This window comes from Mustela lutreola, chromosome 1, assembly GCF_030435805.1.
Source record: "Mustela lutreola isolate mMusLut2 chromosome 1, mMusLut2.pri, whole genome shotgun sequence".
Taxonomy (NCBI): Eukaryota; Metazoa; Chordata; class Mammalia; order Carnivora; family Mustelidae; genus Mustela; species Mustela lutreola.
In genome coordinates, this window is record NC_081290.1 from 278,735,355 (window position 1) to 278,750,350 (window position 14,996).

The 14,996-nt window shown below is 41.4% G+C and overlaps 2 protein-coding genes across 2 annotated transcripts; both read left to right on the top strand.

Moving 5' to 3' along the window:
- Nucleotides 1–384: 384 nt before the first annotated feature.
- Nucleotides 385–1,320, top strand: LOC131813076 (olfactory receptor 4D11). The gene has a single exon (XM_059143237.1). It carries the CDS (start codon nt 385–387, stop codon nt 1,318–1,320), a length of 936 nt encoding a protein of 311 aa, XP_058999220.1.
- Nucleotides 1,321–10,532: 9,212 nt separating this feature from the next.
- LOC131813083 (olfactory receptor 4D9) lies at nt 10,533–11,468 on the top strand. The gene has a single exon (XM_059143250.1). The coding sequence runs from the start codon at nt 10,533–10,535 to the stop codon at nt 11,466–11,468; it is 936 nt and encodes a 311-aa protein (XP_058999233.1).
- The last annotated feature ends 3,528 nt before the right edge of the window (nt 11,469–14,996 follow it).

Below are 14,996 nucleotides of genomic sequence, written 5' to 3' on the forward strand. Positions count from 1 at the left end.
GAAAAGAAACCAGACACATTGCCTTACCCACACACCAAACTGACCCCATTTTTATGTCCTTCATGCCCCAATAGTTCCTTTCTGAATATTTAACATCTGCCTATTTATCTTGAATACTTAGAACTTCTATACTTAGAATGTTGTTTTTATGCCACATCTAAAATATTTCTAATTTTTAATTAGATGCATGTTTGTGTTAATCAGATGTCATTTTCTATACATTAGCAATAACCTCAGGACAGCTTTTCATGTGGTAATAGGAGCACACTCATTTTCAAGATCTAATACCTAACTCTGTCTGATATATTAAGGGACAGTGAGCACTTTCTGAAATAGTATTTTTCATTTTTCCCAAGCTACACAAAGAAGAGGAAACATGATTCAATGGAGTTGGGAAATAGCACAAGGGTAAAAGAATTTATATTTCTGGGACTTACTCAGTCCCAAGACCTGAGTTTGGTCTTATTTCTTTCTTTGTGTTTGGTGTACATGATAACTCTTCTGGGAAACCTCCTCATCATGGTCACTGTGACCTGTGAGTCCTGCCTTCACACTCCCATGTACTTCCTGCTCCGCAATCTAGCCATGCTTGACATCTGCTTCTCCTCCATCACTGCTCCCAAGGTTCTCATAGACCTTCTGTCGAAGATAAAGACCATCTCCTATACAAGCTGCATGACACAGATGTTCTTCTTCCACCTTCTCGGTGGAGCAGACATTTTTTCTCTCTCTGTCATGGCCTTCGATCGCTACATGGCCATCTCCAAGCCTCTGCACTACGTGACCATCATGAGTAGGGGGCGATGCACTGCCCTCATTGTGGCCTCCTGGTTGGGGGGCTTTGTCCACTCCATCGTGCAGATTTCCCTGTTGCTGCCCCTCCCCTTCTGTGGACCCAACATTCTTGACACTTTCTACTGCGATGTCCCCCAGGTACTCAAACTCGCCTGTACAGACACCTTTGCACTTGAGCTCCTGATGATTTCCAACAATGGCTTAGTCACTACCCTGTGGTTTATTTTCCTGCTTGTGTCCTACACTGTCATCTTAATGATGCTGAGGTCTCACACTGGAGAGGGGAGGAGGAAAGCCATCTCCACCTGCACCTCCCACATTATTGTGGTGACTCTGCACTTTGTGCCCTGTATCTATGTCTACGCCCGGCCCTTCAAAGCCCTCCCCTCAGATAAAGCCATTTCTGTCACCTTCACTGTCATCTCCCCACTGCTGAACCCTCTGATCTACACCCTGAGGAACCAGGAAATGAAGTCAGCCATGAGGAGACTGAGGAGAAGACTCATGCCTTTCATGATGGAATAGTGTAAGAATCTTCAACTTATTCATCACCAAGGACTCCTTCCATTATTTTTTCTATAGAGTCATATTTATATACTTGAATATATTGTCAATAAATCAACTATACTTACTAGATAACAATTTATTTTCCTATTTAAGTTAATAGATTACTAATGACTCAAGCTTCTGGTAAGCATAAAGTGATTATTATTGTGAGACTGAACTGATTGTGTATTTTTATTCGAGGACAACTACATGGCAGGTAAAGAAATTGATTGAATCCTTTTTCAAGAGGCAAGTTAGGGGCGCCTGGGTGGCTCAGTGGGTTAAGCCTCTGCCTTCAGCTCAGGTCATGATCTCAGGGTCCTGGGATCCAGCCCTGCATTCAGCCCTGCATCCAGCCCTGCATCCAGCCCTGCATCTGGCTCTCTGCTCAGCAGGAAGCCTGCTTCCCCCTTCCCCTCTGCCTGCCTCTGCCTACTTGTGATTTTTCTCTCTCTCTGTCAAATAAATAAATAAAATCTTTTTAAAATAATAATAATAAAATAAAATAAAAACTATTTTTAAAAAAGAGGTAAGTTAATAGAAGCCTAGACATGAGTGATTTGCTCAAGATCTTATATCAAATAAATTGTAGAGATCAGTCTTCAGACACCTAATCTGTTGCTCTTCCTTCACATGGCTGCAATGTGTTAATTACTAGAACTGTCTATACCAAACTACAATCCTGTTCTAGGAAAGATCTTATGATCAGTGCTTCTGTAGTACACATATATGGATACATATGGCCTATCACAGAGTAAGAAATTTTCTCAGCCCAGTTAAACTCCATATGGGCCCCTGACCTTTTGAGAACCTCAACAGTACATAATGGTTGTCCTCCTAGATTCCTATCAGTAATGAAGAACTTGGGAAGCTTTCCCCTTATGTCCTAAAAGGATTTATCTCATGCAGAACCAGACGTGCCAGATTCACATCTCAAGATTCACATTCTCAATGTTCTAAATTTAGACAAAGGCAGAACCTCAGGGATCCTACATGAAAAGCAACCCATTTTCACTATTGAAGAACTGATTTTCCAGTCTCAGATTAGCTTCAGCTTGGAGGATTTACGTTCTTGCCCCCAGGGAGGAAGAGAGGAGGTGTTAAAGAAGGTAAAATTCTAACTGTCTGTTTTTCAGTCTGTTGGTGTTTGGGAAGAGGTGGTACAGGTTAGTGTTTTATCTGGAAAAGCTGGTAAAGAAGTAAAGTAAAAAGTAAGTATTGTGACCTGGATCCAATGTTTATCTCTGCTATCCATCAGCTGTGTAATCTTGAGCAAATTATCTTGTCTCTCCATAGGTTATAGTTCACTATACAAAGATACTTATATTATGCATCTCATGGAGTCACTGGTAAGGTTAAAAGGAGATGACATGTGTGAAACACACAATGCCTGGCAGATAGTAAATGTTCAGTGCAAGGCAAATGTCATTCTCAATGTCACCCTTACTGCTCTGCCTAACACACATTCAACCTCCCATTAACCTCTTCTCTTATATGGCCCATATTCCTCATTATTAGGAGGAAAAAACCTGATGGGATAAAAAACAAAGGGATGTACATTGAATTCAAAACATCTATCATCTTAAAATTTCTGGCTTTCTGTCACCACAAAAGCTTAAATAGACACTCTACAGCTGATAAGTTGCAAGGCTAAAGAGTTTCAGATCAAAAGAAGATAATGAGGGTGCCTGGGTGGCTCAGTGGGTTAAGCCGCTGCCTTCAGCTCAGGTCATGATCTCAGGGTCCTGGGATCGAGTCCCGCATCGGGCTCTCTGCTCAGCAGGGAGCCTGCTTCCTCCTCTCTCTCTCTGCCTGCCTCTCTGCCTACTTGTGATCTCTCTGTGTCAAATAAATAAATAAAATCTTTAAAAAAAAAAAAAAAAAGAAGATAATGAGCCAAAGATAAACCTTAGCTTTGAAAGTGAGATAAGGGACCAGACCAAAAAGTCAGAGTCAGTAGGACAGAAAAGAGCCGGAGGAGAGTTAGCCAAAGGGAGTTGAGTGTTGAGGACGGACTTCAGTTTTATCTGTCATCAGATCTGGGCTGGCCCTATAAGCATTCACTAACTGGCTCAATTGTTTGCCATTTCCTGTCACCTGATCAATCAATTCTAAATTTGACAATATTAACCTACATCCTCTAGCATGAAAATTCCAAGAATAATTCATACTGGTCAAGTCACCATTCATAGTCCTGCTCCATTACTCAGGTAGCTCTGTTCTCAACAGCCCTTAGGCTTTTCCTTATGAAACTGCTTATAAAAGATACACACCACAAGCCACTTTATAGTCCTTTTCATGCAAATGTGTCCTTTCCTTTCCACCTTATCTCTGGTGACTCACTCAAATCAGATTGTTATCACTATGTCAGAATTGTATGGCACCAAAGATATATGGGGTCTGAATCATTGTGTTGCAGAAGCATAATCCCCAAGGGCAAGAACCCAGAAACCGCTGCCACACCATTGCTCCTGACACCTCCTCAAACCATGTCAAAATGCACAACATAACCTGATCAGTAATTCAGAGGAAGGGGAAAGCAATAGCATTTGATGACACGAACATACATCATTTATCTGAATGACATCAAATCACAGCTTGGACTGCAGGTTTTCCATTTAAATCAGTTTTTATTATTTCTTAAGTTCTACCACTAAGAACCATAGAAAATTTAACAGACCCTGGGCATACATATAGCTTTCAAATTACCCTTTCTCGCGTTGTTCCGTGAATCAAACACGTTAGTGATAAACATCTCTGGGTAGCCATGAACCGAATAATATAAAATGATGTTAAAGTAACTAAACTGATGAGTATCAAGAGCTGTCACTGTGCTACCTCCTTAGGTTTTAAGTGAACTAGGAACCTCAGACATGTAGTAGATTAAAGTAATCGCATGGGGTGGGGTGAGGGGGTGCCCTTGTCTGGCTCAGTTGGCAGAACACGTGACTCTTGACCTTGGACTCGTGAGTTTGAACCCCACATTGGGTGTAGAGATTACTTAAAAATAAAATTGTTCTTAAAAATTAAAGTAATCATACAGGGGCAATGTATATATTGTATTAAACAGAAACTGCACAGATAAATCTACACTGTCCAGTCTCTGAGAGTTGCCCTATCAGTAGTCACAGGGTTTTGATTTTTCTATGGAGGCTCTTTTACTTAAGTTTCATTTCCCAGCTGATTGCAAGTTAATGGATTTTGGTCAGGAGGAAGACTGCACGGTCCTTGGTGTGGTTGAACACAATGCTATCTTCTTGAGCCAAAGATGATAATGCTTCCTCCAGAGAAAAGAACACATCCTGAACGTGTTCTGGGACCTCAGCATTATGTGTGAGATGGGGACAGAGAAGAGATGAGGGAGAGGAGTAGGACTTGGTGACGTTTTAATGACTCCCATAGGAACTTCACAGAATTGGCCACTAAGCTTTCCTTGTTCATAACCAACAATATTCCCTTTGCTCATTCCTATATTGGGCTTGTGGCTGAGGGACTAATCGAGGCAACTGAGAAACTGTAAGGCAAAGTTGAAGAGTCAGTAGGATGTGATTCCCTAAGGCTGCCTTTTCCCATCTGAAGGAAGAAAATAACAAAACCACTAACTAACCTTGAGTTAGGCTTTGCATTAAACATAGAATTTCCCCAGAACCTATTTCTTCTAAGATGCAGTTTGAGCATCATAAGAGGATCAATTTCCCACTTGGAGACTGAAGTCAGTTAGTGCTGGTATGCGTGAACTTCTGAAACTAAAAAGCTGTCAGTGTTGATTTTTCAGAAACATGGCAAGTATATAAGGATGTTCCTATTGAAACCAAAATTCTAATGAAGCAAATCACTCTTAAGAAAAGGGAAAGTGGGGCTTACAGAATACAAGAAGAAGGTAAGTTGGCTTCAGGGATGGGACATATTCTGCTTGGTGGGAAGTTGAAGTTCAAAGTGTTGAAGGTAGTTGAGAAGGTGCTAATATCCCAGCTCTCAGGAGGGTGACTGCCATGGAAAAACAGCTCCAAATCAATATTCTTGAATTCAATGTATGTTTCTTGGCTGGGAATGGAAGTTTGGGGGTTTTGAGTAAGGTGTTTTAATGGCTAGCTTATCTATGCCCTCATGTACTAATGAATATGACCCATGCTCTTAAAACTTCTGGAGATTCAATTAAGAATAGAGGCTCTTCAGTATTGGGAAAAAGAAAACTGTGACATGAGAGCTTTAACTCCATGTAGAGATTGGGGCAGCCTTTACCCAGTGGAAAGCTGGGGTACAGGGTAACCTTGTAGCTACAGACTCTGTCCAACATATGTGACAAGCTTGTTTCCTAAGGATGGTCCCCTTCGAGGTGATTTCTGAGAAATTCTTGTGCTCTGTATCGCCACCTTGCAAAGAAACATAAAACTTATTTCTTTTTCCATTCCCCTTCCCCACTCTGTATTATGTATGTGTTTCAATCCGATATGCATAATCTAATGCTCTCAAAGTATCCTTCCCAGTCTTCATAAAAAGACAGCATCCATTGGAACCCACCAGAGCCGTTAGTTCCAAGAGGAATTTATATTTAAGGTGATGCTACTCAGATCTCACTTCTGCACCTTGCCCTGGAGCAGAGCATGTAGTTGATGAAGGAGCCTCCGAAGATGGCAAAGTCTACTCTTTCAAAATCCCTAGTCACTCTGATATCCTCTCACAGGAGAGGATGTGTGGTCTCCTAACACCCACGTACTACTTTCACTTGATTTGGAAAGATTATTTTTTCTTTGCAGCATTTTCTGGGAAGGGCTGATCAACACTGGGAAGAAGTAGAATTTCCCTAGGTTAACAGCATCAGTCTTTGCAATAAGACAAATCTTAGTTTGAGCCATGGCTCTCCCAGCTGTGAGACCTTGAGCAATTTACTTAACCTTTCTGTGCCTCAGCGTCCTCACTTGAGAAATCAAGATAATATCTATTTCATGTGGATACTATAGGTTTTGGAAAAGATAAAATGATGCAGTCAGAATAGCATATAAGAATCACTCCATTCATGTTCACTAAGAGCAAGCAAAAAATAGGGACGCCTGGGTGGCTCAGTTGGTTAAGCAACTGCCTTTAGTTCAGGTCATGATCCCAGGGTTCTGGGATTGAGCTCCACATCAGGCTCCACATCAAGGCCCACATTAGGCTCTCTGCTCAGTGGGAAGCCTGCTTCTCCCTCTCACTCTGCCACTCTCCCTGCTTGTGAACTCTCTCTCTGTCAAATAAATAAGTAAAATCTTTATTTTAAAAAGACAGAGTAAGCATAGTAGAGCTTCATTATTCTGCTCATAGTTCCATAATGCTGAGACCTTGAAAGTTGCACAGACCCTCATCACCCCAACCACTGCCACCGTTCCCTGCCCACAGAGCTTGATATCCAGATGACCGCCTTTCCAACTGGGGATTGGTTTTTTTAATATGAATACCTCTATTTACAACTGCATACAAAAATAAATGTATTGGTGTTTATAAGCAGTTATGTGATACAGTATTCTGAATTTTTTGAGCAACAAAGAAAAATATTACCAAAGAAGAGATTGCACATTAAATCTGCCCCAAAATGTTGGAGAGAGGGCTTTGAACCAACAAGAGGAGCTGCTCTCAGACAAGCCTCCGCAGGTGGACCTGGCATGTGTAAGGAAGAAGCCGTCCCCCGAGGCTGATGACACAGAGTAGCACCTAGCAGAATCCACTTCCCCAACCGCTTCTGAAACGGATATATAATCTCACCCACTCCTAAGAAGGATCCTTCGTATGAGGTAGGTCTTATTGTCAGCGTGTTGCTGATGAACTCTAATGATGCAGGCTAGGAACTAACGCTAAGCCATGCCCTGTGAATCTTATGTTTACCATGAGCTCGGGACTGTTGGTAAGTAACTTGCCAAAGGTGATGCCAGCTAGGAAGTGGCAAAACCCAAATGGCTAAGCACTCCAGCTGATCCACCCAGGTGTATCCCAAATGCAAGTGTGGGGCGATTCTGTTCATCTGGACTGGTAGACAGGGTTTACAAGCATTATGTGCCCAAATGGGGCTGGTTTTTGTGTATATCTGCCATGATTTTATACCTCCTCACTATTCTGTCCACTGATTGCACAAGCTACAACACTCTTACTGTTTTCACTGTAAACTTCTTAAAGAAAAGACAGATGTTTGAGTCACCTTTCCCTCAAAAAGGTCATCTCGGTGGCGCCTGGGTGGCTCAGGTGATTAAGCATCTGACTCTTGATTTCGGCTCAGGTTATGATCTCAGTGTAGTGAGATCGAGGCCCATGAGAGGCTCTGCACTGGTCGTGGAGCCTGCTTAAGATTCCCCTTCTCCTTCTCCCTCTGCCCCTCCCCCCATCACTTGTGTGCATGTGCACTCTCTCTCTTTTAAAAAAAATGATCTGACCGTCATCATAATGCTTAATTTTCTATGCCAACTTGAAGGCTACGGGGTACCCAGATTAATTATTATTTCTGGGTGTATCTGTGAGGGTGTTTCCAGATGAGATTAGTTTTTGAGTGGGTGGACTTGGTAGAGTAGATGAATTGCCCTTCCCAGCTAAGGTGGACATCTTCCAATCCTTTGGGGACCTGAATGGTTTGACAAAAAGTGGAAGAAGGAGAGATTCGCACCCTTTCTCCTGCCTCACTGCTTGAGTCAGAACATCTCATCTCATCATTTATACCATTGGTTCCCTGTTTTTCAGGCCATCAGACTAGGGCGGATTCATACCAATAGCTTTCCTGGGTCTGCAGCTTCTAGACAGCAAACCGTGGGACTTCTCAGCCTCCATACTAGTGTGAGCCAATGCTTCATAATAATTCTCCTTTTGTATGTGTGTTTGTGTGTGTGTGTGTGTGTGTGTGTGTAGGCACATATATGTGCATTATATATACATAATTTTTAAAGATTTTATTCATTTATTTAACAGAGAGAGAGAAAGAGCATGAGCAGGTGGTGTAGCAGGCAGAGAGGCAGCCAGAGGGAGAGGGAGAAGCAGACTCCCTGCTGAGGAGGAAGCCGAATGCAGGGCTCCATCCCAGAACCCTGGGATCATGACCTGAGACAAAGGCAGATGCTTAACCAACTGTACATATTATATGTATATGTGTATAAATTAGAAGAATCCTAATACCATCATGGAAATGGTATATAAGGAACAAAATAAAGAAAAGAGATATGGTAAAGAAAAACAGGAGCGAGAAAGAAAGGAGGGAGGGAGAGGACATGAGGCATAGAAAATTCGGGCTTATTGCAGTGGTTTCTGGAGCAAAAGATTTGAAACCTGTTAACTTATCATTCCAGTATCCAAAAGAAATATTCTAGAGTGGATTGCTGTCATCCATTAAAGTACACTTCTGCTGTCCAGATTGATCAGATTCCTGAAATGATTTCTCTACCTTCTAGCCATGGTGAGTATATGGTGAGGGCAATTCTTAATTCTGGGATCCTGGAGACCTGAAGTCTCTTGCAGTCATTATTCTGAACATTTATTCTTGTCACTCCATGTCGTTACTAAAGCCCCAAGACAGGGAGACTGAGCTGAATTGGAACAAATGATAATGGAATGGGGAGGAGCTCTTATCTTATGTTTCTATGGGAGCAAAAAAAGAGAGTCCTGCGTGGGGAACCGTGGTCAGTTAAGGAATTTTTTTCCCTAAGATTAGAGGAACAAAATGAAAAAAATGCAGAAATTAAAACTAGAATCAGAGAAAGAACTACAGGGGAGCCTACATAATATAAGGATTTGGGAGGCCCTTACGTCTCTAAGTGAGAGAAAAATAAGAAGGCAACCCTGAGTTTGTACCTGGTAAGGGCTACAACTGCAAAACTCTAAAAGTAACTATAGTGAAAGTGAGTGGTCCATTTAATGTCACTTTCGATGAAATTCATTCCTTAAGTATGAGATTAAAATGTTATAATCACCACAGGATTATTACGTTTTACATTTCATGGAAGTATGATGTACATACATACAGAAAATGCCCATCCATGAATGTACAGCTGTATGAATTTTCACACATGTTGAATACGCCTTTAAAACAATAACCCTGATCAAGAAACAGAACATTACCAGCACCTTAGAAACCTTCTTCACGTTTCCTTTCATTTTGTATCTTTTTTATCCTTTTTGTAAACAAAATAGGAGAGTGTGCATTCCTTTGTGCCTGGATAATCTGGCTCCACATTATAAACATAACAAGGTTCGTTTATACCATTGCGCACAGCATAGATCATTCCCACTGATGTCTTGTGTGGATTTAACACAATTTATCTTTCCTACTGTTGGTGGGTGTTTGTGTCTTTCTCCAGTTTGAAGCAATTACAAATAGTGCTCCTGTGAACATTGTAGGATATGTCCTGTGTTGCCTGTGACGTGCATACAGACTTCCTAGGAGTAGAAGAGATGTTCTTAGGTACCTACCTCCATCCTATGAGATATGTATACAGCATGAGCAGATAGACCCTGACCATAGAGTGGCTGTGCCAATTTCACACACCCTTCTGAACTATATGAGTTCAGTTCCACATCTTCACTATCACCTGGCATTTCTGATCGTTTTCCATTTAGCCATGTGGGTGTGTAGGTAGTAGTTTCTTCCTGCAATTTTAATTTGCATTTTTCTGATAACTAATCAAGTTGAACTGGCAGTTGGATATTCTCGTTTGAGCAGTTCTGGTTCATGCCTTTGTCGTTTTCTGATCCAGTTGTCATCTTTTTTTCCCCCTGCTTTGTACGCTTTTTTTTATATATTCTGGACATGATTTTTTTTTTCAGATATACATATTGTACATACATCATCCCATCTGTAGATTATCTTTTAATTGTTGTGACGTATTTGTGAACAAAATTCTTCATATAGTCAAATTTATGTTTATTGTTTATTATTTTAAGTGTCAGATTGTATTGTAAAAGTACAATTGAGTAAGTTCACAGACCTGTTACCTGTATTTCAGTGACCATTCTGATAGAACCCATCAGCTTGGATGACGGGAGTCAAAAACCCAGATAATCTTCCACCTACTGGTGGCATGCTGAATTGCAGGCACAACACATGCATGGGAAAAGAGCTTCCTCCCAAGAAAAACACCAAGAGTCAAGAGACAGAAAAGACAACAGTAGATGTTATAACACATTCCTTAACTGCTTTGTTATTTCTTCCAAATATATACTTGAAAAGGATCTGTGACCCAATGGATCAGGGAAATTATACCAGAGTGAAAGAATTTATTTTCCTGGGTATTACCCAGTCTCGAGAACTGAGCTGGGTCTTGTTTGTCTTCTTGTTTATAGTGTATACAACAACTCTGCTGGGAAACCTCCTCATCATGGTCACTGTGACCTGTGAGGCTCACCTTCACACCCCCATGTACTTCCTGCTCCGCAATCTCTCTATCTTGGACATCTGCTTTTCCTCCATCACTGCTCCCAAGGTCCTAGTGGATCTTCTATCAAAGAGAAAAACCATCTCCTTCAATGGCTGTGTCACTCAAATGTTCTTCTTCCACCTTCTGGGAGGAGCAGATGTTTTTTCTCTCTCTGTCATGGCCTTTGATCGCTATATAGCTATCTCAAGACCCCTTCACTATATGACTATCATGAGTAAGGGACGATGTACTAGCCTGGTGCTGGCCTCCTGGGTGGGGGGCTTTGTCCACTCCATTGTGCAGATTTCTCTGTTGCTTCCCCTCCCCTTCTGTGGACCAAATGTTCTTGACACTTTCTATTGTGATGTCCCTCAGGTCCTCAAACTTGCCTGCACTGACACCTTCACCATGGAGCTCCTGATGATTTCCAATAATGGATTGGTCAGTTGGTTTATTTTCTTCTTTCTCCTCATATCTTATACAGTCATCCTGGCTATGCTGAGGTCTCACGCTGGGGAGGGGAGGAGAAAAGCCATCTCCACCTGCACCTCCCACATCACTGTGGTGACCCTGCATTTTGTACCCTGTATCTATGTCTATGCCCGGCCCTTCACTGCCCTCCCCACAGATAAAGCCATTTCTGTCACCTTCACTGTCATCTCCCCTTTGCTCAATCCAATGATCTACACCCTCAGGAATCAGGAAATGAAGTCTGCCATGAGGAGACTAAAGAAACGACTAGGGCATTCAGAAAAGATTTAAGTTCTGTAAGAATGAGATAGCCCCCAAAGGTAAGTATAGACATTAAACCTCACTTTCTCAAAATGGGAAGAGATCACTTTAATGCCAAAAACAAAGGGGTATCTATGGATATCAGGGAGTCCTCAAAGAAGTGGATTCTGTAGTATAGTATGTGCTAAGGGCCTCTAGGTGACACTGCTTTAAGGTGAAGCTCATTCATCACTTCCATTACTCACTTTCAATTATTCATTCTGCAAATATTTTACAGAGCACACATTATGTGCTTGACAGTACTAGGATTCAGATTGCTGAAAAAAGATTAAATATAGTCACATTCCTAGAGCCATATCCCAAAATGCATTAATGGAGAGATGAACAAAGTGCTGTGGGAATATTGTAGACACTTTACCTGAGAGTTTCAAAAGGCATTTTCTAGGGAGTATACCTTTTCAAGGGGAAAAGACAGAAAAACACAACCCAAGAAAAGAAGCCAGTATTACCAATGGGGAGAGACCATTATAAAAATATGCCACGTTTGTGCAACGGTGAGCTCAATGTAGCCATGAAGTAGCGCACTTGTGAAGTGAGAATACCACTAGTGGACATTTACGAGGAAAGTAGAACTCCATTTGTGGTCCCTTAAGTGATGCAAATCCATGATTTCTATTGGGAAGAGAGGATCCTCAAATCACTTCAAAGCTATGGTTTCTTCCGAGATAGAAGGAGGTAATGCTGTGAGTGGGAGCATTCATCAAGAAATAACAGTCAGTGATGGGTAAAGGCTGTAGACAGCTCACCTGAATCTGGGCAAGGCTTAAGCAAATAGAGATGCTAAGCACTCTCCTGGTGAAAAAAACTGACTCCTCATTGTATAGTAGGATTATCCCAATCACAGATGAGTCAGACACAAATTCCTCACTGTTTCTGCACGTAGGGAACCCACAACTTTTTAACACTTCCCATTCAATCCATTAAAAGGTAAAGAAAGGGTCATAAAAAGCATGAAGGTGGGGTGCCTGGGTGGCTCAGTGGGTTAAAGCCTCTGCCTTTGGCTCAGGTCATGATCTCAGGGTCCTGGGATCAAGCCCCGCATCAGGCTCTCTGCTCAGCGGGGAGCCTGCTTTCCTTCCTCTCTCTCTCTCTCTCTCTCTCTCTCTCTCTCGCTTACTTGTGATCTCTGTCAAAAAAAAAAAAAAAGATGTTAAAAAAGCATGAATGCTTAATCACTGAATCTGGGAATTTGCTAGTCTTTGTAATGAAAGGGATGAGAAAGATAATGGAGAAGGTTTACCTAACAATCCAACTGATCTTTTGCTGGGATTGATTGATTTTACTAGACTATGTCTTTCTTCCTAATAAAGCTCAAGCCACAGAAGCTGGCACTCATCTGTTAGAGTAGATAAAATGCTGTGACAAAAACATCCAAAACCAAAGTACTTAATAACTGGCGTAAAAATTTATTTGATGCTCAGGGCACAGGCCAGTGCTGGTCTTTAGAAAGAGCTGTTCCATTCATCATTTAGAGAGACAGGCTTCTTCCACCTTGGGCTCCACCTTTCCCAAGGTCCTAAGAATCTCTCCATTCATCCAGCAAATGGAGAAAGGGAGAGAGGATTAAGAATCCCCTTAATCTGAAGATGTTGGGGGGCACTGCGGTGGCTCAGTTTGTTGGGTGTCCAACTATTGGTTTCAGCTGGGGTTGTGATCTCAGGGTCATGAGATTGAACCCTGGATGGAGTTCCAATGTCAGCAGGGAATCTGCTTCCTCTTTCCCTCTCCTTCTGCCCCTTCCCCCACTCGTGGGCATGCATTCTCTCTCTCTCTCTCTCTCTCCCCCACCTCCTCAAATAAATAAATAAATCCTTAGAAAATGTTGTAAAGAATTGTGGGGAGAGGCGAAGGGTCATTATTAGCAAGTCCTTAGAGTGGTACTTTCCACTTCTGGCTACATTCCGTTGACCAGCCCTTGTTCATATAATCCCATTTCACTGCAAGGGAATCTGGAGAATGTAATCTAGCTCTATTCCTAGAAAGAAAAGGAGAACATGAAAAATGATGAACTCTAATGATCTCTTCCACATCTATGATTCTGTGCTAAGAAATCACAAATGGATTAGATCACAAAGACTATACTTTGTCTCTAAGAGGATTCTGTTAACGTGTAGATGTGCTGGAAGTACTGCTGGACCCTTGGAATATACAGAGAATCAAACCAAAATGGAGGAAATTTGGGGAAAGGAAATTTAATTTAAAGGAAGGGGAAGGTAATCCTGGAAATTAGAGTGACAGTAAACTGAAATATCAGGTCCCAATAGCTAAAACACTGGACTTAAGTGCCCAGAGGAGATTGGCCTAGTAGACAACCTTAGAGAAGACAACCTTCACTTAACCCTACAGTCGCCATCAGCTAATTGTAAATGAACATTTATTAATACATTAGAAGGTCCTACAGAGATGATTGATTTTTCTTTGTTGACTGTCCTTTTCTATGTTCTGTTCTGTTCTTACCACTCAAAAATATTCTGAATTATTTTCCAATATTAGACACACTTCTCCAAGCATTAAAATTCCAATAAAGACATAAATTTGTCTTAGGCTAGATCCATCTTCAGACCAAATGACCATATACTAAGTGGTTCCATCTTTGCTCTGGCATCATTGTTCTCCAGATCTTATGTACTTTTCACAATGATGCCTCTTTTTTATTTTCTACCTCTATGTTGACTTCACCTTGAGCAAAACCTTTGTGATTGGGTGGATTTTTAGGTAACCAAAGATATGTACAATCAGAGTTTATGTTCCCCAGTACAAGATCCTACAAATGACAGCAACCCAGCAAAATTTGCCCATGAAGCTTCACTTGGACTGTTTAGACATGCAAAGCAACCTGACCAAACACAGTGGGGAAAAGCAACTGAATTCATGAAAGCACCATTAAATTTACTTCTCTTGCAATATGACATCACATAATTACTTGGATTAATCTATATTTTTCTCCAGGTAGAGCCATATCCTTAGGTATTACAAATAAACTGATTCTAGCTTATCCTACACAGGTTACATATGCTTGGTCCTAACATCTGTGACTTTTTTTCTACGTAAGGAATGTTGATTTTAAATTCCCATGGTATTTTTTAAGCAAGTAAACATATCAATATATGCAAACCAGCTAGTTTAGGAGTGATATCGTCACTCTGGATTTCTCTGAGAAACTCAAACTCTTTCAAGTTTGAAAGAGTTCTCAACATAGCTCTTATTCAATAAAAAAGACTTCCAGTTCAGCACTGGATTAGTGACCTCTTACTCCATAACATATTACCCCAAAACTTAGTGGCTTAAAAAACACAGTTTGTGTGCGTTGGGAACCAGGCAAGGCTTAGCTAAATCTTCTGCTTCAGGGTCTCTCACAAGGTGATAGTCAATGTGTCAGCAGGGATCTATTGTCTCATTTCAAGGTTCACTGGGGAAGGATCTACTTCTAAGCTCACTCATAGGATTGCTGGCCAGAACCATGAGCTATTGGGATGAGGGCCTCAGTTCCCTATAGGC